The sequence below is a fragment of the Bipolaris oryzae genome (assembly GCF_000523455.1).
Source record: "Bipolaris oryzae ATCC 44560 unplaced genomic scaffold scaffold_2, whole genome shotgun sequence".
NCBI classification, from domain to species: domain Eukaryota; kingdom Fungi; phylum Ascomycota; class Dothideomycetes; order Pleosporales; family Pleosporaceae; genus Bipolaris; species Bipolaris oryzae.
Genome location: NW_006911278.1, coordinates 14,770 through 38,582, shown reverse-complemented (window position 1 = coordinate 38,582; position 23,813 = coordinate 14,770). Strand labels below are relative to the sequence as shown.

The window sequence follows — 23,813 nt, the reverse complement described above, 5'->3', positions numbered from 1 at the left end:
TCATACAGCGCGCTAATCATCATGTGCTTCAACTCTACCAAATCACTCAACAACACATAATAAAATGGCCCTCAATCGTTACAAGACCCACTTTTAGGGCTACGTGTATGCATACGTACATGCTTAGCCCTACCCTACCCTTGCCCCCCCTCCTGCCAAGTCCACTAACCCCATCCAGAAAAAAAATTACCGTAACAATTGAGTAAGTAGGTCTTCATATATACAATTTTCAGTCTAATGTTACACTTTCTATTGGGAAACGAAGGGGGGTATTTTCTAATATGCACTGTATCCTTCCCCCTCCTCGATCCCGTAACACCAAGAAAAAGGAGAGAGAGAGAGAGACGGTGGTATTTGCAAAGTTTCTTTTCTTTTGAGTAGACTATGTGACTTGGAAAACAGAGTAGAGAAAGAGACAGTCAAGTCTCATGTTTTTACTCCTTCTTTGCAGTAACAGCATCGGCAGGTTTCTCAGCCTTACCGGTAGGCTCATCCATTTTCCTTGCGCGGTCATCTTGTTCGGCGCGCTCAGCACTGCCGCCCACGCTCTCGCCGGTACTAGCTTCGGCTTCTTTGCTTTCTTCAGCGGCCTTGGCCTCCTTTGCCTCATCGGCATCCTTTGTAGGCTTCTCGGCCTCGTCAATGTCATCGTGGTCCTTGGGCGAGGCAGTTGCCTTGTTCTCTACAGTCTCCGTCTGCTCGTTCTCTTCGTTGATGAGTTCCTGCTGCTCCTTGAGGACTTCAAGACGCTGCTTGTTGGTGGCGGCGCCTTCAGCGTTCCGGACCTCGAGGTCAACCTCGTGGTAGAGTTCCTCGGGAATGCTGGAAAGAACAGCCTCCAGTGCATCAATCTGGGATGTCATTTCTGCGTCCTTGCCTTGTGCATATACAAAAGCATTGGAGAGCACCAATAGGGTTGAAGGAACACCGTGCTTAAGACGGAGATCAAGCCAGCTCGTCAGGTCATCCCGTAGCCTGCCAGGAGAAACGCCGTACGTTCGGATACCGCGGCTTGCACACGCAGTTTGAAGCTCGGGTACCGAAAGAGTCTCGACGCCTTCGTAGGCAATGGCCCTGTCGTCACGCTTGATCTGGCGCATACGAACTCTGATTTGGTAGCGCAGGAAGTTGTCGGTACCAAAGGAAGTAATATTCATGTAGCGGCAGATGGAAACGAGCTGCGGGCGGGACAAGTTGTCAAGAGTCAAGTCATCCTTGAAGATCTTGCAGACCTTGATGATTTCCTCTGGTGTTGGCTTCTCGCCAGTTGTACGCACCTTTCGGAAGAACTCACCAAACTCGGCTGTCTGTGCATTTTCGGGGGAAACTGGCAAACCGGTTTCCTTTAGAGTCTGGCGAAGGAAGTCGCTAACATCCTTACGGGTTGCTCGGAGGGTTTGGGCCTTGGTATCCTTGGCTGATTGGCCCTCGTATGTGCTGGGAAGCATGTTGGGGAAGAGCTTGAGCGCTACGGGAAGAAGCAACTCGGCGAACGGCACGATGACGAAAGGCAGGAAGGGAACCAAACGGGCGAGATCCTGGACTGTGCGTTGCAACTAGGTCAAGTTAGTGCTGTGCATTTGGGTTGGCTTGAGCAGCAAAAGGAAACATACCTGTCGACGCTCTCGTCTAGTGAGCTCGTAACCAGCAGCCATCTTCAAGGCAAGCTTGGAACTGATCTTGATCTCGAAACCAAGCAATTTAGTACCATCCCAGTAATGAACCAGCTCCTTCTTGACTTTTTGCCAGACGGTGAGCTTCTTCTTCTCCTCGTCCTTCTTCATCATAACCTTCTTCTCCTCTTTGGTCTCGGCTGCTGCCTTGTCTGCGCCCAGCTCCCTGATTGTCTGAACATCTTGAGCGGGTGTCTTTGCGTGTGCGGTTGGGCCAGACTTGGGGATGAGGGTGCCTTTTTCGAGCTGGGGTTTGGCTTGCTGGGGAGCCTTGTCCTGGTCCTGCCTGGAGAGTGGTTGGCTTGCTTTTTTGGGGTCGAAGCCAGGGGGCGGGTAGTTCTGTGCAGCGTTGGATGACGTCGACTCGGTCTGTAGGGCTCGAAGCGGGATGAGGATGCGAATTGCAGGCGAGGAGCGCAGCATGGGGCGATGTGTGCGGGTGGTGGTCCTGATGCCTGCTCTGAAGACTGCGGGCGCTGCCCGGGAGGCAGTTCTGCTAACGTACATTGCGCCGGGACGGGCAGCAGAATGAAAAGGGAACGACGTGGATATTGTACAGCGATTAAAGTATGTACGGGCGGGGGAGAAGCAGCATATAAAAGGTGGAAAGGAGATGTGGGAAACTGACGTGTGATGTGGAAAGTGGACTGGATTATGCAGTTGAGAAAATGGGCCTGGTCTGACGTTGCCGTCTTTCGGAGTTAGGCCTAGGGAGCTTTCAGGGACCGGCGCACCAGGGCGATCCAAAGCTTGGCCGCCACCAACGGGGCCTGGCACACATATTTGCACTGGCCTGCGTATCCATGACGGATGATTAATTGCGCCTAGGAACAGGCCGGATACACATACATATGCTGTATGTATGATTCTAGACGCAGCCCGTGCAGGCGCTCCGGGGACCATCGTCGGGCATTATGCGCCCCCGTTAAGCAGCAAAGTAGCCATTATGGCCATGGCCGAAGCTTTGCCGTGGCCGATGGCCGCAACATCGACAGTGGAGTGGCTTGCGAGTGAGTGCGATTCAGTCCTGGGCCTGGCCGTCCCCTCCTCCACCTTTACCCGACCTTGGTCAGCGTCTTGTCCTACGAAAAAGGACTTTGGCCGTGTCGCCCTTCTCCGTCCTCCTCCTCCTTCTTCCTTCTTCCCTTTCCCCATATCGCTATTCCCTTCCCCCGACCTCCGCTTACAATGGACCATTTTTAATATTTGCACACCCGCCGCGAAGCCCGCCGCGCTTCACTTCTCGCACCGACAAATACCCCGGCATACATAGATATCGCAGCCCCCCCTCTAGCCACCCACGGCCACCTTCTCACACAATACAACATAATGCACATACCGAGTTTAGCAAGAGCGGCCAGAATCATTCTGGTAGGCGCGCCCGGTGTTGGCAAGGGCACTCAGACAGAGCGCTTGATGAATAAATTCTCCCAACTGTCGGCCATCAGTTCTGGTGACTTACTGAGGAAGAATGTGAGGGAGCGGACTCCTCTCGGTATGTGCGCTCGTTCCCCGCGCTAGGAAAAATAAAATAAAATAACCCAATGCTGACCTGTCGCAGGCATCAAGGCCGAGTCGACCATGAAGTCCGGAAAGCTGGTGCCAGACACAATGATCCTGCGCCTGATTGTGAATGAACTGACAACGCGGGGATGGATACGGGACAATGCGCTGCGGCCATATGCCCTCAACTTCAGTTCCATGGACATGGCCGACACTACAGTTGACTCGGTCATGATTCCGTCCGAGGTGCGGGCCCCGCGCTACACCTTCTCCAATCACCCCTCGGCATCCTTCATCCTCGACGGCTTCCCGCGCACTGCTGTCCAGGCGATTCAACTCGACAACATTGTGCCCATCAACATGGTCGTCCATCTCAACACACCTAGTGATATCATCATCGACCGCATCTGCAACCGCTGGGTGCACGAACCCTCGGGGCGCGTTTACAACACTACGTTTAATGCGCCAAAGGTACCGGGCAAAGACGATGTTACGGGTGAGCCGCTCACGCGACGCGCAGACGACGACCCAGAGGTGTGGAAGGCGCGTCTCCAGAGCTTCAAGGAGACCAGCGAGCCTCTGCTTGAACACTACGACAAGCTAGGCGTGCTGTGGACCGTGAATGGAAACAGCAGCGACGAGATATCCCCCAAGCTCTTCAACGAGTTTGGCAAGCGCTTTGGTGCTGAGCAGTAATGTGTGTGCACTAATGTGCTTGAGTTACGAGTGTTTGATTATGTCACGATGATACCGTTACACTTTTCTGGTTTACAGACCAAGGGTTTTGGGTGGCCTTCTGGATTAAGCATGAATGTATCTGACCATGCACGCGACAAGGGAGCGCGTTTGCTTGGGCAAGTTGCGCATTCCTCATTCACTGTAGATATTCACCGACTGTGGTATGATTGCAGGTCTGTTTGCACTTAGCTGAGGAACGACTGATACGCACACACACCAAATACGCTCATTGAGCCTTTGAATACAGACCTTGTGACCACATGCTGCTGTCAAGTGTTGACGACTTTGAAGCAATGTACGAGCGGATTCGGTGCCGGTCGCTCATCTGGGAGGGCGAAGGTGCGGGCGAGAGCCCAGGCCACCCTAACACTGCCTCTCCAACCGACGTCACCGACTCAGCTCCGAGCTTACCAGGACCACAGCAGACAGGAAGCCTTCGCGATCAGTGCGACGATTCACTAGACGAGCCAGACTACGACTGCCTAAGCGACCTTGAAGAGCTCAAACAGAGTCGCCTAACACTTACCCACGATCCAAACGCACCCCGCAGACGCGCAATGGGGGGCGACTTCAGCGAAGGGCGCCTAGAGACGTTTGTCGGCAGCCCACAGAAAGAGTTGGCAGGCACCCAGAACCAATATGTCTCCTACTTGGTGACCACAAAGGTTGGTACTTTTGCCCGTACCTGCAGTTCTGTTTTCACGTAGCCCCGTCTCTAACACCTAACCCCACCTACAGTCCGACTTCCAGTCCTTCCAGAAGCCCGAATTCTCCGTGCGCCGCCGCTTCACAGACTTTGTCTTCCTCTGGAAACAGCTCTCCAAAGAGTATCCACAATGCGCCGTCCCTCCGCTGCCCGACAAGCACAAAATGGAGTATGTGCGCGGAGACCGCTTCGGTCCGGACTTTACACAGAGAAGAGCCCACTCCCTGCACCGCTTTCTGAAGCGGATAGCGCTGCACCCTGTACTGCGAAGAGCTGTGCTTGTCATCAACTTCCTCGAGAGTCCGGATTGGAACCAGCACATGAAGGGAAGATCGTCGAGGGCTGCAAGCGGGTCTGACCAAGGCAGCGGCGGCTTCGTCGATGCCATAGCAGATACATTCGTCAACACCTTCACCAAGATACACAAGCCGGATCAGCGCTTCATCGAAGTCAGCGAACGAGCCAACAAGCTCAGCGAAGACTTGAACAATGTTGAGAAGGTTACGGTCAAGGTTGCCCGGCGGCAAGGAGATTTGGAGACCGACTACGCCGACCTAGCGACGCAGTGCCAGAAGCTGACTACCATGGAGCCCGCAGTCGAAGGCAACCTGACTTCGTTCGCCGCTTCCGTCAATACCACCTCACAGGGCTTCAAGTCCATTCGCGATCACACAGACCAGAACTACTTGACTAGTTTGCGAGACATGGACGCGTATATCCAGGCCGTCAAGACGCTTCTTCGAACGAGGGAGGGTAAGCAGCTTGACTTTGAGCAGTTGAGCGAGTATCTAGCCAAGTCTGCTGCGGACCGCGATTCGCTGGCTAGTGCAACTGGAGCGGGTATGGGTGCATCTGGCTTCTTGCGATCCAAGGTTGAGGATTTCCGAGGCATCGACCACGACCAAGCGCGTCGGCAACGGGTTCGCAAACTCGAAGTCGAGATTGAGCGTCTGACGGGCGAAGTGGAGCTTTCAAAGAAGGCCAGCGAGGCATTTGATGAGCACACCGTCAAGGAAGTGGCTGATTTTGAACGCATCAAAGCCATCGAGTTCAAGGACACACTCGGTGATCTAGCAGATGCGCACGTGGATTTCTTCCAGGGCACGATTGAAACATGGGAAAAGTTTTTGGAGGACATGCGGAAAGAGGAAGATCAAAGGAAGGCGGCCGCAGCATCGTAAATGAAGGCTCGTGTGTGTCTGCCCATGGACCAAGTGGTATTTGTCCAAGCTGCTCTTGCTCTATTGCAGATCAGGGCTGTCAGCTTTGTTATGGAGGGTTGGTGTGTGATTTGAATTGAGAGCTTAGGCGTAATGAGTGGCTTTGCTAGCGAGACTTTGCTCAAGCTGGAGTCAGCCGCTATTGATATGGTATCACCATTCTTTTGTGCAACGAATTCTTGGTAGAAGTAGGCCTCTTTATTCGGGTACATTTGTAACATGTGCCATGTCACATCGTGCCCGTTTGTTGTCACGGTTGAGTGCCGTGGATGAGGAAGCGAGAATTCAGTGGTCAAGCCTTTCCACCCATGTTTGACATATTATTGCTCTATTTCCTCAACACCAAACTATGACTCACTCATAGGTGCTATAGGAACCAGTTGTATCCTCTGCGTTTCCGCCTGAACACCTGGAACTAACATACGACTTTGGATCCTCTGGGCAATTACACGACTAGAAAGATGAGCGTTTCTCCTATGCACACGAACGGTATGTTGCAGGTTGGAAAGAGTGAAGACATAAAGGCCGGAGACATTACTGTCAAGAACTCACCCCGAAAGCTGACTTTGCCTAGGCTCCCCGCCGAGCTACGCGCGGTGATATAGCAAACCGTCTTCGAAGATTGTGTCGTACAGATAGACGGCTCAGGAGCCGGATTTATCCACGACCACTACATGATAGACTTCAACCGTAGAAAGCGTGTCTTTGAGCTTGTGTTGGAGGGATACAACGACGATGACATAATAGTAGCGCCTCTGGTGATTTATCGCATCGCAGATCCGACAATGCTCCTAGTATGGCTTGTCCGACAGCCCGAGTACAGGACAGTCATCTGCAAACTCAGTATTCACATCACTCATCTCTGGGCTACCGAGGAACGTTTACACGGCTTCCAGGCCAATGGTCAGCCCGTCCACGCCCTTCTACGGTTTTGGCTCAGAGCCCGCAATATGTCTCGGAAACCAATGTTGCCAAGACTAAAGGAGATTGACGTCCTAATCCACTGTACAACGATGTACTTTGCTGGAACTTGGACAAGAGGAAAGCTTCACACGGCCCCATGCCATGCGATGATGGCTGAGTGCAAGAAGAAGCCTGCAATGTAGAATCCAGGGCTTGCAGTGTTGCTTCGTTGCCTGATGCACGAACATAGTCGACATCTCCATCAGATGAAAAGATGACTTTGATTGAGCTGAAAATAAGCAAAAAGGGTGTGCAAGGATTAGCAGTATAGGCGGTGGTGGTAGCTCTCCTGTGTAGCGGACATAGTATGTAGTAGATAGTAGTAAAGGGGCGCAAGAGCCACAGAACGGACCTTTCACGTGCCAGAAGCATTGGGAACTGAGCAATGACGTGCAATTTCTGGACCCCTGGCCCTGCAATCCCTGGGCCTCCGCCTACCGAGCCGACGGACCCGTCCCTTTTAGAAGTTTGACCGCCGCTGAAGCCAAACGCCCACCCCAACCCACAAGAGACAGGCGGCTCCTGAAGTGCAGACTCCCCCCCACCGAAGTGCATGGTCAATCGTAAATCAGTATAAATTAATCCCGCCCTGCTAGCCTAAATGTCGCTGCCACATCCTGTCACCACGCCCACCATGCCGCCGAGCAAAGGTACAAACTGCCCCCCTGGCGCGCGCCCGGCCTTCTAGCCCATCGTTTTTATTTTTCTGCTAACCACCGACACGTTTGCAGAGACAAAGAAGCATGAGTGTGTCTCTGAAGACGCCCTGCAGCACCTGCGGACATACAAATACTCGAGCGTCGACAAGTCCTTCATCTCCCGCTATATCCTAAAGCACTACGTACGCTGCGCCATGCATCCCCGCAACCCACAAGACCCCGTCTGACTTTAGCGCAGTGGAATGCCTTTGTCGAACTACTGCCCCTCTGGCTCGCACCGAACCTCGTCACACTACTCGGCTTCTGCTTCATCCTCGGAAACATTGTGCTGCTCGAGCTATACATTCCCGATCTTGTTGGACCCGCGCCCTCATGGGTCTACTACAGCTTTGCCTTTGGCATGTGGATGTAAGCAAACACCACGTTTGCGCGCGCTCAAGCATTGCGCTAACGCTCTTGCAGGTACTCCACCATGGACAACGTCGATGGAAAGCAAGCGCGTCGCACCGGCTCGTCGAGCCCGCTGGGTGAACTGTTTGAGTATGTGACAATGTAGCCAAACGCGCCAGACCACGTCACTGACTGTGACACACAGCCACGGCATTGATTCTTTGAACTGCACACTGGCAAGCCTCCTGGAGACTGCGGCTGTTGGATACGGCTCGACCAAGATTGGTGCCTTTACTGCCCTTATTCCTGTTTTGCCCATGTTCTTTTCGACCTGGGAGACGTACCACACGCATACTCTGTATCTGGGATACTTTAACGGGCCTACGGGTGAGTCTAGATACACGCGCTCTCCTGGACATTAGCTCACGTGATACAGAGGGTCTGATTCTCGCATGCACCTTCATCTGCCTGTCCGGATACTTCGGCCCGGAGATCTGGTCGACCCCACTTGCCAACTACTTCCCGTCCTACAAGGCGGAGATTGGCGAAATCACCATCAAGGAACTCTGGGTGCCAATTCTTCTCTTCACCTTCTTCGTTGCGCACCTCCCTGAATGCATTCTCAACGTTGCGCGTGCGCGTCGAGCCAGGAACCAGCCCGTGCTTCCACTGATCAAGGAATGGACGCCCCTTATTATCTTCGTTGTCTGCACCATGGCTTGGCTGGGATCGCCATACTCGAAACTCCTCGAGAACAACCACCTGGTTCTCTACTGCCTGACCATGTCGCTAGTGTTTGGACGAATGACGACCAAGATTATCCTGGCTCATCTCACCCACCAGCCGTTCCCCTACTGGACCATCATGCTGGCACCCATGATTGGAGGAGCGCTGATTGTCAACCACCCTTACTTTACCATTCCCGGAACCACCTTTGGTCCCGTCTCCGCTGGCTTCGAGCTCTGGTACCTCCGCGCATACTTTGTTTTCGCCTTTGTTGTTTACGGAAAATGGGCGCATCTGGTTATCACGAGCATATGCGACTACCTTGGTATCAAATGCTTTACCATCCCCGTGAAGTCCAACGAGAAGAACCAGAGGTCCAACGGCGTTGTTGATGGCAAGGGCCGAACCGACTAGAGGCCTGCCTGTGGCTGCTTTGACGACACCAGCGAGTAATGATTGGAGCGACGACATGTCATGTATTACCATGCCATCCACATGCTTTGACATCATCACCTTGTCAATGCCTGACGTCCATTCTTTTTTTTCTGTTGCTCTCTTTAATGATCCATGTTTTTTTGTTCGAGGTCAGACCCAACTCACGAACTTTCTGGATACACACAAGTGCACTTTCTTGGCTTGTTTTTTTATTGGCTGTTAGATCGTTGTTGTAATGACGGGATGGAAGATAAAGCTCAAGCGCTTGGACGTTGACGACCTACTGAATCTTCTTTTCTATCTTCTTTTAATCCTTTCTCTTCCTTTTTTTGCATAGCGGGGGGTAATTGTAGATGAGTAACTGTTTAATACTTTGATAACGGGAGAGGAAAGCCTCAGGACTCGAGCGCGTTTTTTTTGGATTCAGCGTACACGAAATACAAGACTACTGCTGCTACCGCATCTTCACGACATGGTCTCTTTTGACGCATGGTTCGTAACACAATATCACTCGCCACATTTTCTACAAAAACTATTTTCAATCCCTACAACACCTACCAGGCACGCCTATCTACAGTGATTCAGCTTGACTCCAATCCCGCCACGCAGCAAACAGCAAAACAACAAATGCCTGGGCCTCCGGATTAACCTCCCCCAACGGCATCTCCTCCCCTTCCCTCAGCGAATTCACAACCGGCGCCGCGACCCCCGTTTCTGCATCAACATGCTGCGCCACAGCTCGCATCTTCTCCGTCGCCCAGGCGGTATATTCACCCCCAAACACCACCTCCCCCGGGCCTTGCAACCGCACAACTCTAAACACCGTCGCAGCCATCAACGCCGTGCCCGCCACGTCCGCAAACGCAGTGTCATCATCTAGATAATTCCGCAGCAGACGCGATGGATGCGAATCCACCCTCCTCGCCGCATCTACAATCCCTCTAATCATCCCCCGCAAACTTCCTTGCTCCTCCATCGTCGCTGCCGCAAAAGGGGAGTGGCGTAAAGTCGCCAGTACACGAGCCATGCCCGCGGCCGCCCAGGCATTACTCGTGCTCCACGCTCCACTGTCCTGTTTCACCTTCACACTCTCTTTCCCCTTTGCCCAGAAACTGTAGGTGGGAAAAAAGGGGTGGGGGGAGGGGAGATTGGCAATGTGCCGCCATGCACCCGACTCTGAGCGTAAAACTTGGCAGTATAATTCGCACTGGCGCACGGATTCACCGAGGAGTGATAAGTCGTGGGTGGAGATGCCGAGGTAGGCGAGGATGGGGGGTGCCATGTAGATGAAGTCGGACCATAGTGAGGGGTGGGTTGTGCGGTGGGAGAGGGCGCCGTTTGGGAAACGGGGGGTTGAGTTGAGGAAGGTGTGGAGTTGGCGGGAGAGCGCGGTGGAGTAGGTGGTTTGGGTTGAGGGGGGCAGGGAGGGGGAGAGGGAGAGGAGGAGGGTGGGGAGGCAGAGGGATGTTGGGTCTGCTGATGAGCCTGGTGTTTCTTTTTTTTTAGAGGGCTTGTTTGTTATAACAATTTGTGGTTGGTGTTTCTTTCTTTCTTTTCGTGGTGGGGCTTTGAACGGCTTTATGGCAGGGTATACTGTACTACGGAGTATGCAAGGGGGAGAGGGAAACGTACCGTTGTCTTCGCTGAGCGTTGGGGTATCGGTCCGGATCAGTGGTCTTACATAGCGTAGGGCGTCGATGTCTTCGATCTTCAGTCTTGGCGCTTCGCCGTTTGGAAATGGGTTGGCGGAGAAGACGCTGTAGGATGGGTTGCGGTATTCAAGTAAGGCTTCGAATACTGTGCTGTGTTCCCAGCTATGTGATGCGCTTTCTTGGGCTTTGGATAGGGCTTTTTCAATCACATCTTGTGGTATCATGATGGGTTGGGGGTTACTACGGGCGCAAGAGTTGATTGCATCTTGAGTCGCTCAGGCAAGAGCATGGTGAGAGCATGGTGGGAGCATCGGCAATTCCGGTGCATGACGTCTTGTTGTCGTGTGCCTGCCCGCCCTTTCGCTTGCTGCCGCTGACGGGTGGCCAGGTGAGGGGTGGCGCGGGTGGCGGTTCTTTTGCGCCGAAGTTGAGCCTCACGTAACCTCCATACATCTGGGGTTGCGAATGTCCGATGAGAACCGCTGTGTCTTTCTCTTTCTTCTCCACTGTGTTTCTTATCTTTTGCATTTTGATGCGTCCTGGAGGCTGAAAAGGTTGTTTGCGATTCGCTACGTATTGGAGCTAAAATGGTACCAAGACAAAAGTGTGGAAGGTGGTGGCTTCGGAAGGGTTGTCGGAAGAAATAACCCATAACATCTCGAAGTGGCAGCTTTCTCCTTTGGCGCAAAGGTTGACCAAGCTGGTCCCGGTCTGGAATTGCAAACGGAGGTCCTCTAGGAATGTATCAAATCGTTCCCCTTTTGTCGTATAGTAGCTACTCCACATGTCGATATCAGCATAGTACGAGTAAGCGTGGTGGTAACTGCCGGTGTATTAGTCTCAGTCCTGAGAAGGGCTGACGACTTCACGACATGGGATGACGTTGGCACAGCGAGGGTTTAGATTATATTTCTTGATACTACCAACCAGGTGAACGACATAGAGTGCTAGGCAATTCTCCACCACTGCAATCAGGTGCCATGCTGATCGCTGGGTTGCGGCAGTAATATGGGTCCGGGGTACCTGTCTGAACCATGTCCGTGTTTGGGGAAACCCAATGCAATGGTCACTTTTAGGCCGAAACAATCTCGTATTGAATAAGAGGGAAGGCTTGTCTATCACTGGAATAGTCGTGCGGAGAAAATAGCCCTATGTCAGAGTGCATACGGCTGGGTAGGTTGATGTCTGGAGGATAGTGGGTCACGCCATGTGTCCATAGCGCTCTGGGGTTGGTGTCTCCACTAGGACCCGCAATGGGCATGTTCTGAGCCAAGTGGGTGCGCCAGAGAGGCTTTTGGATGAGTATCTTTTACGTTTGTAAATCCCAGCGGTGTGAAAAACCAGAGATAGCGATATCTTTTGTTGTGGTATGAAGTGATAAGGACGCAGACTTCGCAGGTACCGGTTTAAGCGAGCAAAGAAAAAAACCTGGACGCTGTGATGGTTGCACAAGACGTATGACGCGTAGTCTGACAGCCGATTCAAGACGCTGTCGTAGGAGTGCTGCCGAATACTGACCGTCGCACAATGACACCGGAGGCCAATAAGGGTCGTAGAGCCAACCCCGCGATCCCCAGATGAGGCCGTGAATCTGCACCCTTCTCCATGAACCACATGGAAGGTGTCCAGTGTGCACAGTGCCGGACAGCATTTGGCAAACCATGGGTGGGGCGCTAACGGACGCTAACTCTTCTAGCGCCGGTTAGCGCGTATTCCAGAAGCTTGTCAGGGCTCTGGCTATGGCGAAGCTGAGCCTCAACCCCACGGCGCTCGCTTTTCTTCGGCTCAGAGCCATAAGCCCTCACTCCGCTCATCGGGCTGGGCTGAAAAGAGCCTTCACACACCACGCCTCGAACAGTGCCCAGTGCCCAGTGCCCAGCAAACACAGAGCCGAGAAAATGCGAGACGCACGACCAGGGCGTCATCACGCCAGGCCTTGCTTTGTGTGACATCCTTCACGGCACGCCAAGGTCATTCCCCCGCCTTTTCATCGGTAGTTTGCCATTACCTAACGACAATTGGTTCCCCAGAGTCGCCTAGCTATGCATGCGTCTGCGCCGCCAACGCTACAGGATCGTCCCACACCATGGATGCCCTCTTGGAACCCCAACCTGGGTAAAGTACTACCCTCTCCTCCCGTCTCGGCCCATTTCACCATGTTGGAAATCTCTGCCTGAACTGCTCGTCGCGCGCGCCACACCCCCCGCCTTGCGCTTGTTCGTGATGCCGTATCTTCGTAGTATATAATAGCTTACCATCTCCCGACTTACACTGGCCAAGTTCGGTACCGGCGAGTCCGTCAATTAACTCTTATATCACTCTAATCATGCCGAACCACTACATGGCTGATGAAAAGCCCGAGTCGGCCCCCTATGGCTACGAGGAGAATAATGTCGGCTTTGAGGAGCCCATTGTACATGGCGCTGCTACCGTTGGCGGCGAGACGGGGCGGGGAGGAGACACACACCGTGGATTGAAATCTAGGCATATCCAGTTCCTGTGAGTATACGCGTATCCATCTTGAAAATAGTCTAGATGCTTACGACCATTCAGTGCCCTTGGTGGTGCCATTGGTACTGGCCTCTTCATCGGATCTGGCTCTATTCTTGCTCTTGTCGGCCCCGCACCTTTGTTCATGGCCTACCTGAGCATGATGCTCGTCGTTTACAACGTCATGAACAACTTGGCCGAAATCGTAACATTTTTGCCAATGCGCGGAATCACAATTCCATACTTTGTCAAACGATTCGTCGATCCTAGCTTAGCTTTCGCTGCGGGATGGAATTACTGGTACGCGTACGCGATTCTTGTTGCCGCAGAGGCCACGGCTGGAGCTATTCTCCTCGACTACTGGAAGACTCCCGTTCACAACGCTGTGTGGATTACCATTTTCCTGATTGTCGTCCTCATCCTCAACATCATTGCCGTCGAGCTTTTCGGAGAAGCCGAGTTCTGGTTCGCCTCTATCAAGTTTATCACTATCATCGGCCTCGTTATTCTGGGTTTCGTCATTATGCTTGGTGGGAGTCCAAATGAACAAGGCCGCCTAGGCTTTAGATACTGGAACAATCCCGGTGCTTTCAAGCCATATATCGTAGATGGACATGCTGGAAATTTCCTTGCATACTGGACCGCCTTTGTCCGCGCTGGTTTCGCCTTCATCACCTCTCCCGAACTCATCGCCCTTGCTGCCGGAGAGACTATTGCTCCTCGCCGCAACATCCCCAAGGCCGCAGGCCGCTTCGTATACCGTCTGGCCATCTTCTACGGTCTCGGATCTTTTATCATCGGCGTCATTGTCCCCTCTGACGACGAGCGTCTCCTCAACGGCAGCTCCAACGCCTCCGCATCCCCCTTCGTCATCGGCATCCAAAGAGCCGGCATCGCAGGACTAAACCACGTCGTCAACGCCGCCGTCCTAACATCTGCCTGGTCCGCCGGCAACGCCTTCCTCTTCTCCGGCTCGCGCGTCCTCTACGGCATGGCTCTCAACGGCGAAGCCCCCAAGATCTTCGGCCGCACCAGCAAAAAAGGCGTCCCTTACGTCGCCGTCCTCGCAACCTGGGCAATTGGTCTCCTCGCCTACCTCAACGTCTCAAACGCCGGCGCCCAGGTCTTCCTCTGGTTCTCCAACATCTCCACCATTTCCGGTTTCATCGCCTGGATCGTCGTCATGATCACTTATATTCGCTTCCGCAAAGCCATGGTCTTTAACGGCGTTCTTAATACCCTACCCTACCGCACACCTTTCCAGCCCTACCTCACTTACTTCACCCTCTTCGTCATTTCGCTGCTCACCCTCACAAACGGCTTCCAGGTCTTTGTGCCGGCGGATTGGGACGTTTCCGACTTCCTCGCCGCATATATCACGCTCCCTATTTTCCTCGCCCTCTACTTTGGCCACAAGTTTGCGACTAGGACGCGGTTTGCGATTCCTGTGCAGAGCATCGATGTTACGACGGGAGTCAGGGAAATGAATGAGCTGTGCAAGGATGATATTTCCGGGGCACCCGTGCCGAAGAATGTCTGGCAGAAGATTTGGTTCTGGATTGCTTAGAATGGCGGGTTGATACCAATGTTGTTTTTTTGGTTGTTTAACCCGTGTATGATGATGACGATGTTCTACGTAGTATATACCATTTTGCTCACTAAAATAAGCCATGTTTCGACTTGAATAATCTGGCTTTAGTTTAATGTGACTTTTTGTGAAGAAATATTTATGATTCGTAATCAATTTCCATGTCGAATTCTTAACCTTATCCTGAGTAGTACATTGTACATCTCATCTATCAGAAATCACTCATATACACCCAATCTATGTCACACCATCTCCCCGATAATAATTCCAAACACCTCTACACCCCCTCATTACCACTCACACCACCACTACCTTCCCTTGTCACATCCACCTCCACCACCGGTCCACGATATACCTTCCTCGCCCAAACCACATAATACACAACGCTCATCCCCGCAATCACACTCGTAACCAGCACCGCCCAATTCATATTCTGCACCGTAACTTGCGCGAAGCTAGGCCAAAAACTAAAAAAGAGCACAAAACACAGATAGGCGCATGCAAATGCATTGTTTGCGATGCCGAGAGCGGCGGGGAGACGCCAGGGGCCCCATACTGCGTGTATTTTCGAGTTTTGATTGAGCGGTGATGATGGCAGTGGCGCAGCAGTAGGATCGGTAGTAGGAGCGATACCGCCTGTGCAGCGGCGGTAGAGTAGTAAGGAACAAGTGAGGAGGTACGAGGAGAAGAGGCCGGAGATGGCGACGGAGATGATGCCGTTGAAAGCGGTGGTGGAGCCGATGTTGATGAGGGCGAGGAGGCAGGCGGTTATGTTTGTGAAGAGGACAGCGGCGACGGGGATTTGGGTTCGGGAGCTGACCTGGAATGCGTAAGCTTGTTGGCAATCTGGGAACAGAGAAAATGAGGGTTTCCTACCTTGCTTAGTCTTTTCCAGCCTGGTAGCCCTTTGTCTCGGGCAAAGGCCCAGCAGATGCGGGACGTGGAGGCTGAGAGGCCGACGCCTGCGCCGATGGTTAGAATCATGACTAGTGAAGCCATGACGGCGGCGCCAGATCGCGATTTCACTGCGCGGTAGAAGATGGCCATGAATGGGAATGCAGGGTTTTCAGTGAGGATGGAGTCGAGATCCCCCATGCGGAAGAGGACGGTGAGAAGCATGCCGAAGCCGAGGGTGCCATTGATAGCGATACCGATCATGATTGAGCGGGGGACGACGACCTGCGCATTTTGGATTTCTTCGGAGAGCTGGGAAAGAGTTAGCAGGTGAGTTGCTGGTGCTGTTTGTTTCTCTGAAATCCGGACCTGGGATTCGGGAGACTTACATGGATAGGACCGTCACCACCTAGTATCCATATCAGTCAGAACTTGTTCTTGGAGGAGGGAACGGGTGATCAGAGATGAAGCAACCAAGGAAAACTCACCGACGAAAGCAAACACGCTCCCCATGATGCCTACACAAAAGCTCAACCCCTGACTATTCCAGCCCCCCATATTTAGAAAAGTTGTAAAAATCTCCTTGGCATCTCCCTGTGGGCCCATTACCAGAAGAGGTATCAAAATGGCGAAGAAACCAAGGATATGTAAGAACAGCAGTGAGCCTTCAAACTTGGGCAATAACCAACCGGCTCCCACATTGATGAAGATGCAAAAGGCTATCACGGCCCAGTAGAAGAGGGTGACGTGCCAGTTTTGAGGGACATAGGACGTGGGTTGACATAGCATAATAAGACCTTGAATCAGTCCACCAGTCAAGAAGGCACCTGAGCCGAGAGATGCTAGCCAGCCGCAAAGAGTGAGCCACCCTATGTTATCATGTATCAATAAATGGCCATCAATTTGTAAAGGTGGATGTAAACATACCAGAAACATAGCTAAGTAGTACCTGGGAATTTTGAGGGGCAAGCATAGATACCCAATGGTATTGACCACCAGAAGTAGGCGCCCTATCCAGTATTAATAAATTATTATGCTGATTTCAAGTGCGGGGGGAGAGTAGACTTACATCGATACCAACTCACTAAGTACTATGAAAACAGACACGGTGCCGGCCCATACAACGATGTAGCCATATATGACTCCAGCAGGACCTCCACTATATTTACTGAGTATTCGTATCATCGCCAGGAAGGCCATAACTCACTTTTGAAAACCGACGAGGAACAAGCTAGAGTAGGAGTCAGTACCGTGGCTCGCAGAAGCATAGGGAAGAATAAACGCACACCAATGACGCTTCCCATGTGATCAGAACTGTACAGCTAAACCCTAGGATGGATAAGAAGCCAAAACGGCGCTGTACAACGCCAATTAGCTGAGTGTTTGGCCTTTTCTTGAGAGAAAGATGGAATTCCATACATACCTTCAATACAGCTTTTTTACCCAATCTCGCCAAAGCAAGATCATCTTGCTTCTCTGTGGATCCAGTTGACACAACATCCAGCTCGATGTCACCGCTCTTAGGTGACATGGCGATTGTCGCGTACAGAAAAGAATTAAACTCTAACAAATGAACGCAGCGTAAGATAGCGACACAAAGGACCGGGGAAAAGATAAAATGGCAGAAATGATCCCGGATAAAAACGAGGGATAAAAATAATAAAGCGCATACATGAAGATCAGCTCGTGCATATAACCACGTAACCGAGCTGTTGAGTTCAAATACTTGCATGATCCTTAGTCTTTGTAACCTTTCTTAAGCCCACCAATCGCATCAAGCCACTAAATTTCCTGTTCTGGACCACCTGCTAAGAACAAGCTAGGGGAGCGCGTGTGTCTGCCGTACTGCCGTCATGCAATGCAAGACAGCGGTCGCACATCCCACAAGGGTGCGGCTCGTGGTGCATGGGATCCGTGGTCTTGTCTTGCATTGGTAACGAACGAGATTGGTACTAGGGCTGCTCGCCTGATATGTACGTCGACTAGTAGATTCTCGCTTGATCAATGGCCTGAGGCAGGGACGGCGCTTGACTCAATTAGAAAAAAAGCATTATTTGGGGACTTGTGCCACCCAACAGTGTTAGTTGGTGTTGCAGATGCGCTGGTGGGGCGATGGCACACTTGGCTTTATATTCGAACCAATCTCGCAGTCGTTCGCATCCGCCGTGAGGTTCTCGAGTCCATAGTGGGATGCAGTGGTACTGCAGCACACTGTGTAATACTAAAAAACTGCTAGACGAGTAAGCGCAAAGTTATGAAACCGTGTGCAGGTGCGTCCTACCCAGACCCGAATGTGACCGGGTGTTGGTTGTCAATGACTGAAATACGCAGGAATAATTGATGCCAGCGTGCCTGCAGAACGCCACCAAGCGGCATTTAAAATAATCTTGGGCGTCCGATTTACCTTTGATACGACAATTTGACGCATAGTCTTGAACATTTGCAAGGAGGGTTATTCAGTAGATGTTTATTGATAATCAATCCAAAGCCATCATTTCCAGCAGTCCACGGAAGCAAGGGCAAGAGCAGTAAAATGCGCAGCAAGTACGGTATCTTCTTATCCGCGATGGTCGTGGAACATGCGCAATGAACGTGAACCCGATACTATGCCAGCGAAGAATGACACTTTTTATCCACAGTAATGTCAATCTTCCACAATGCCCGATAGATGAAATTAGACAGTTTTCTCGTATGTGTTTAAAAGTGTACCGGTAAAAGTGATCAACAAGAACTCCGACCAGTATATGTTCTAGCCAAGCGATTCGACCTATTCATTTTCAAATGGGCCTGTCATTGTGAATCGTTGATTGAAAGAACAATCTGGAAGATGTTCTTATGATATCCGAATTCGATCTTTGACAAAGAATGCCGAATGTCGAAGTTGTGGTGGATTCTTGGCCACGAACGGACGGCTGTAACACAGACATCGGACCTGACATTTTATAGTAGAGCTATCGGTTATATCCTGAGAAATACAGGCAGCTGATAGGGCCATTACACGGCCATTGCCTTTTCGTACATGCGACGATGCTTTCGACAGTCGGAAGTAGCTTTGCAAGTATTTGACGCGTGAGAGTTGATTCAATTCAATCCGGAGGACAGGCTCGCTACTTCGCGTGGAGTACTCGTGTTGGGATATTGGGTGGCATGCAGTGAGAAACAAGGGGTAGAATTTGAAATCGAATGCCGATTGGCGGGTGACTGCGGCCATGAGTGGCTGACTATGCTCAGGTACCTGACCATATTACGATATGTTATTCTACCCTTAGCAGATAGAGTTCGGGACGCAGTGGGAGTGTCAGGTGAAATTCCACTTTGCAGGGACAACGAGAATACTTGGGTAGGTAGAATCTGGATCTTTTGATGACTGTGGGCATCTGGCGAAGTAAAAAGGGCACGTAAGTATTAGCAAATCGGGGCCCGGGATGAAGCTAGTATTTCCCCAAAATGCTGCTGCAATCGACACTGTGGCTTTCCTGCCTAATGAAGCATGTGCAAAAAGAGACACGACGGAACAGAAGACCGAGTTTGTGAGTGAGGACGGAGCAACACGTGAGAAATAAGTGCGGGCCTAGAGTTTGCAGGAGTCTAGCCTTCACTGAAAAAGGTCGCAGAGATCGACACATGCAGGAACCTGCCCGATGGAGTAATGAACTTGAAACCGCCCTTTGCGGCGTATGGCATGACGGGGCGGCCAAGGCGTAGGAATATGGAACAGGCAGCTCGTTGAAGGTTAGACGTGGGTTGGAGACAGGACAAGGCTCTCGGATGCGGCGCTGGTGGTCCGACACTAACACCGACGGCGGCAGACCTTGCAAGCACAAGCAGCACTGAGCACATCACGTCATACCATATTAAGGAAGGCGCGACGCGAGCTCATCCTTGCCCTCTTTCCCCGCAAACCTCCTCTTGCATCTTCCGACACCACCGCGCAAAATGTTCAGCCTACCGAGAATATCGTTGCCCTCCTTCCTTCGCAGCGGAGAGAGTTCGCATCTCACCGTCAACCTGCCCTCAGTGGAAATCCATGATATCGAAACAGCCGCCGAGAAGCGACCGAGGACCCTCAAACATCTGCTCAAGGCAAATCACGCCAATTACGGAATCCTATATCATGACCTCATATTCCACAACCATACACCACACGTATGCTGCTCGCCCAACAAAGCCTGTAGCTGCTAAGCATCTTCTGTAGATCCTAGGATCAGCTTACCTTCTCGGAGGTACTGCCGAGCATTTAAACGACATCTACGAAAAGGAAGCTGAGGAACTGGAGCCCTGGCAGGATGCGCCGGGCGAAATTACCAAAGATGATTGGCGCGACTTTTTGGGAAAACCCGAGTACGTTGCCAATTGTCACAGTGCTGCTATGAAATGAGGGTCAGCTGCTGACTCTGTGATCAGATACCAACGTGCCTTTATCGATTTCTTCGAGGACCAGCTCGTGACCAAAAAGTACAGTGTGGAGCAAGTACTCGAAGAGTTCTTGTTCCAGGGCAAGGAGCCATTGATCAACAGCATGATCTCAGGACGTAAGTCCAACGCGCACAACTAACAATATTTCCCTAAAACCGTGTAGTCGCACATCCCCTTATCCACCTTGGATATGCATATGAGCTAAACGCCAAAACGGTGGCAATTGAGGCTCTGGCAATGGGCGCTTGCTGCTACAACTCCCTGCACAAGTACATTGATGACCCGAAATACACCAAGCCTAGCCCCTATAGCGCGACTGGTACTTACTCAGGCCTGATCGATCTACTGGACAAGGTACGCCAAGATAGTCGCTTCGATGGTCTGTATGACGATAGAAGTGGAGACATATCAAAGGTGTTGGAGGAGCAAGAGGAAGCATTCTTAGAATACTGGAATGCTTGGGATATCACTAACCCAACCGAACAATTTCGTGCCGCCCAGGAAGTTGGTATGGGGCTTTTGGTGGGCACACCAGCTCCTTCTCGTGGCAAGTATGACTTTTTCATTGTGCATGTGCTCACAAGTTCACATGCCATTCGCATTTTGCTTCCTTTGATCCCAGCAAAGTACCATGTGAGCCTACTGCGACAATGGTGGCTATTTGCACTTGCAGTGTACATTGCTCAGACCCGGCCAGAGATCGATATGGACAAAGCTATTCCGGGTGAAGGTAGCCAGAAGAGCTGGAAACATGTTGTGGACAAAGCACTAAATGGCTCTCATTCGAAAGACGCGCATTATGTAAAAGGCAAGTCATGACAACCATCAATGCATATTGTACTTCGACTGACAAAACGAAGCACTGCGGGCTCTGAAGGTAGCAGAAGAGACGTGGGGTGTCTCAGACAATGCACCGAGCCATTGGCTCAACGCAGCAGTCAAGTTTGCTGACGAATTCGAGGGTTGGGGGGGCTTTGGTACGGTTGAAGACGAGGCGAAATCAAACCAACTGGAGAAGCAGTAGACTGAAAGAGAGGGAAGAAAGGAGAAAAATTGTATAGTAAACATGTGATGGTCAGAGAGCAGTTTGGCTTTCTCTCGCTGTTCCGTCTTTTTGTGTTGCGGGGATTTAAGCGATGTAAATTGGACCTTTGGATTCTTATTCGCGGCAGGTGTTTAAGAGCATAGGTTGGTTTTAGTAGTATCTGTGTGACCAATAAAAGACTTGGCCCCTTACAGGCGACATGGGGGTTAGCGTTCCCGTGTCGCCTACAGAGCCTCAAAACGGCTATGGGGGCTAAAGGAATTATTTTACCGGGTGCTTGCCGTTTCCCATCAAGCATGGCGTACATGGGATACGCTACGTATGGTGAATCTCTTGAGATGACCAGAAGCACTGCCAAATCGATCAACAAATGCGGTAGTCTTGGGATCGCCATGGACTAGGAATATCCTTGTGCGTTGTATACTCGCGGTACCCTAAATTTAGGCATGGGAGATCATATCAAGCGCCCTTTATTGACTTTCGGAGAGATAGTACCTTCAAGAGTGATGGAAAGGCTGTTGTTGGGACCATCAAGCAAGCTCTCTGGCGGTTTGATTGCACGAGCAAGCTTGAAAATTAGCACGTGACGAAGTGTGATGGAAGGAACAATTAAACACAATGTGATGGGGGGGGGGGGGTCTTATTGACGCTGCATTGTTTTCAGCCGTAACTTTGAATCACGAATTTCGTGAATCCTTCCCTCTTTTCAAACTCTACTCGGAGTACTGATATCGACGCCAAGGCGCCAGGCCCACTGCGGGATACCGGGACCTGCTCTTTCCGCGAACCGCGCAGTGCTGTGCAATGCACAGGATGTTTAACTGTACACACAAAGGCGCAGAGAAGATAAAGTTCTATGAGGTTTCCCAGCTGGGATTTAGTTGGAATAGGGTGCGAAAGAGGCGACACAAGTCCTTAGCGTGTCGGCGTCATTGCACAACTTACGACATCTTTGTGCCAAGTCGTGCTAGACATCATTCCAATGGCAAGATACTTCCAGACCAGACGGCTCAGAGACCGCGCGAGAAGCTAAAGAGAAGGTGTGTCATGTATGATGTATTCTTTCGACCCTATGATGCACTCGACAGTTGGGTGTCGAATTGGAAGCGGTGTCATCACGAGGGTGCGGTTTCCGCGCCTACTCCATACGAGAGGAAAAACAATACATGTATACAACTCCACACCAATAATGCGGGAACAGCATACATGCCACGGGATCAGGGACTACACCAGTTTATCTTGACCCTCGGAATTGGGTTGGGTAGCTCAAAATGACGAAGATTGTCTTGTGGGTTATACGGGGTATGACACAATTCAGCGGATGTGACCCACAATTGGAATCATGGAATCGGTGGATTGTACGATACGGGCATACGGCCTCCGCTACGGATCTCTACGACGTATCGCTTAGTATATGTGCTGCGAGGACACGTCGCCCCGTCGGGCTTGAGCATTGAAAGATGGGCGGATGCGGTGTCGAGGGTTCCACTCGCCCGTAAATTTGGTGATCGACGTGTAGGGGAGAAATGTAGTGTTGGCATTGGCAACAGCCATGAGTAAGTTGGGTGCAGGTAGCACAGGGAAGGCGAACCCCCGTCGCCCATGGCCAGAACGTGTCTGGGTCAGAAAGATGGAGAAGGAAGAGACTTCAGCGGGTCCGCGAAACTGGAGAATGCGATCCTTTTGCTGGAGTCGGGGGCATCGATCTTGAAGGAGCACCCCACGACGCGATCGCTAGGAAGCCTTGGCTATGCAGGGGGCGGGATTAGGATCGGCATGCAACAAGCTTTTTGTGTAAGCTGGCGGCCTTTTGTCTGAAACTCGTTCGCACGATAAGCTGTGCGTCCCTGAAATCAAAGATAAGAAGAAAGCTCGGAGAATTTACCTTGGAACCAAGGGTCAAGCGGAATCGCCGATTAGACATGCAAACGAGCTGTGCTGGCTTCTCAGGGGACGTCATCAGCCCTTGCGCGCGGAGTGTCTGCTTTGCTCTAGATCAAATCAAGGCGAAGAAATTTTGTACACCAAAAAAGAGCAACTAATAAAGCAATGTGAATGCGCAGGACCTGCATACAGATGCTGGGTGACGTCGGTGGCGGGCGCTACGAGGGAGCGCCGCGCAGGCCCCAACGGCGCGGACGACGACGACGGATGTCAAAGAAGAAGAAGAATGCCGTGTCTGCATTTGCAAAAAGACACAGGATGGCGGCGTCTTGGTGCACCGAGGCGAAGGCTATCGAGCCCTTGGCCCATGTCTGGTTGGTGCACTGTTGTCTTTGCACACCCTCTCATTCCCAGAACCCCGTCCCAACAGACATTCTAGACGGTACCGTGAGACCCACCGGCGACTTTGCCATGGCCACGCACACGTCCGCCGACCCTTTGCGACCCAGTTTTCTCGCCCACCACAAGGTTGGCATTGGAATGCTAACGAAGCAGAGATCGCTATGTCCCCAAAAATAATCGCTGCCCCAGCGCTGCCTCGCCCTGCTCCTTTAACCCCAGGGCGAGCTCCACCCAACCGATACATACATACGCTGCTGCCACCCGTTGTCCTACCCTGCTTCTCTCGAATTTCTTCTCCCTCGCCCACACACTCAACTGATCCTTGCAGCACGCCGCCCAATTCACCTCAGTCACTCGCTAGAATCACTAACGAGACACGCTCCTGACGTCACGCCACTCGGCTTCACTAGTTCACCCTTTCACCTAGGG

At 51.8% G+C, this 23,813-nt stretch overlaps 10 protein-coding genes across 10 annotated transcripts; 7 read left to right on the top strand and 3 right to left on the bottom strand.

The window, feature by feature from the left end:
- Window positions 1-434: 434 nt before the first annotated feature.
- On the bottom strand, window positions 435-2,180 carry COCMIDRAFT_413 (uncharacterized protein; the record flags this gene model as incomplete). Its single annotated transcript, XM_007684291.1, has 2 exons — window positions 435-1,556; window positions 1,614-2,180. The coding sequence occupies 2 exons, from the start codon at window positions 2,178-2,180 to the stop codon at window positions 435-437; spliced, it is 1,689 nt and encodes a 562-aa protein (XP_007682481.1).
- An 822-nt stretch (window positions 2,181-3,002) lies between these two features.
- Window positions 3,003-3,872, top strand: COCMIDRAFT_80531 (uncharacterized protein; the record flags this gene model as incomplete). Its single annotated transcript, XM_007684377.1, has 2 exons — window positions 3,003-3,168; window positions 3,235-3,872. The coding sequence occupies 2 exons, from the start codon at window positions 3,003-3,005 to the stop codon at window positions 3,870-3,872; spliced, it is 804 nt and encodes a 267-aa protein (XP_007682567.1).
- A 335-nt stretch (window positions 3,873-4,207) lies between these two features.
- COCMIDRAFT_80787 (uncharacterized protein) lies at window positions 4,208-5,801 on the top strand (the record flags this gene model as incomplete). Its single annotated transcript, XM_007684376.1, has 2 exons — window positions 4,208-4,579; window positions 4,653-5,801. 2 exons carry the CDS (start codon window positions 4,208-4,210, stop codon window positions 5,799-5,801), a joined length of 1,521 nt encoding a protein of 506 aa, XP_007682566.1.
- A 500-nt stretch (window positions 5,802-6,301) lies between these two features.
- Window positions 6,302-6,946, top strand: COCMIDRAFT_31763 (uncharacterized protein; the record flags this gene model as incomplete). The annotated part of the gene is made up of 2 exons (XM_007684343.1): window positions 6,302-6,379; window positions 6,446-6,946. 2 exons carry the CDS (start codon window positions 6,302-6,304, stop codon window positions 6,944-6,946), a joined length of 579 nt encoding a protein of 192 aa, XP_007682533.1.
- A 491-nt stretch (window positions 6,947-7,437) lies between these two features.
- On the top strand, window positions 7,438-8,992 carry COCMIDRAFT_31762 (uncharacterized protein; the record flags this gene model as incomplete). The annotated part of the gene is made up of 6 exons (XM_007684342.1): window positions 7,438-7,453; window positions 7,535-7,644; window positions 7,701-7,870; window positions 7,925-8,002; window positions 8,058-8,239; window positions 8,289-8,992. The coding sequence occupies 6 exons, from the start codon at window positions 7,438-7,440 to the stop codon at window positions 8,990-8,992; spliced, it is 1,260 nt and encodes a 419-aa protein (XP_007682532.1).
- A 592-nt stretch (window positions 8,993-9,584) lies between these two features.
- Window positions 9,585-10,889, bottom strand: COCMIDRAFT_409 (uncharacterized protein; the record flags this gene model as incomplete). The annotated part of the gene is made up of 2 exons (XM_007684290.1): window positions 9,585-10,498; window positions 10,646-10,889. The coding sequence occupies 2 exons, from the start codon at window positions 10,887-10,889 to the stop codon at window positions 9,585-9,587; spliced, it is 1,158 nt and encodes a 385-aa protein (XP_007682480.1).
- Window positions 10,890-12,991: 2,102 nt separating this feature from the next.
- On the top strand, window positions 12,992-14,722 carry COCMIDRAFT_21578 (uncharacterized protein; the record flags this gene model as incomplete). The annotated part of the gene is made up of 2 exons (XM_007684315.1): window positions 12,992-13,164; window positions 13,219-14,722. 2 exons carry the CDS (start codon window positions 12,992-12,994, stop codon window positions 14,720-14,722), a joined length of 1,677 nt encoding a protein of 558 aa, XP_007682505.1.
- Window positions 14,723-15,020: 298 nt separating this feature from the next.
- Window positions 15,021-17,168, bottom strand: COCMIDRAFT_80467 (uncharacterized protein; the record flags this gene model as incomplete). The annotated part of the gene is made up of 9 exons (XM_007684375.1): window positions 15,021-15,563; window positions 15,620-15,949; window positions 16,027-16,046; window positions 16,126-16,506; window positions 16,565-16,647; window positions 16,707-16,796; window positions 16,845-16,868; window positions 16,924-16,994; window positions 17,061-17,168. 9 exons carry the CDS (start codon window positions 17,166-17,168, stop codon window positions 15,021-15,023), a joined length of 1,650 nt encoding a protein of 549 aa, XP_007682565.1.
- A 2,405-nt stretch (window positions 17,169-19,573) lies between these two features.
- COCMIDRAFT_31758 (uncharacterized protein) lies at window positions 19,574-21,077 on the top strand (the record flags this gene model as incomplete). The annotated part of the gene is made up of 5 exons (XM_007684341.1): window positions 19,574-19,783; window positions 19,833-19,978; window positions 20,042-20,169; window positions 20,217-20,861; window positions 20,914-21,077. 5 exons carry the CDS (start codon window positions 19,574-19,576, stop codon window positions 21,075-21,077), a joined length of 1,293 nt encoding a protein of 430 aa, XP_007682531.1.
- Window positions 21,078-21,902: 825 nt separating this feature from the next.
- On the top strand, window positions 21,903-22,373 carry COCMIDRAFT_21575 (uncharacterized protein; the record flags this gene model as incomplete). The annotated part of the gene is made up of 2 exons (XM_007684314.1): window positions 21,903-22,138; window positions 22,187-22,373. The coding sequence occupies 2 exons, from the start codon at window positions 21,903-21,905 to the stop codon at window positions 22,371-22,373; spliced, it is 423 nt and encodes a 140-aa protein (XP_007682504.1).
- Between the last annotated feature and the right edge of the window lie 1,440 nt (window positions 22,374-23,813).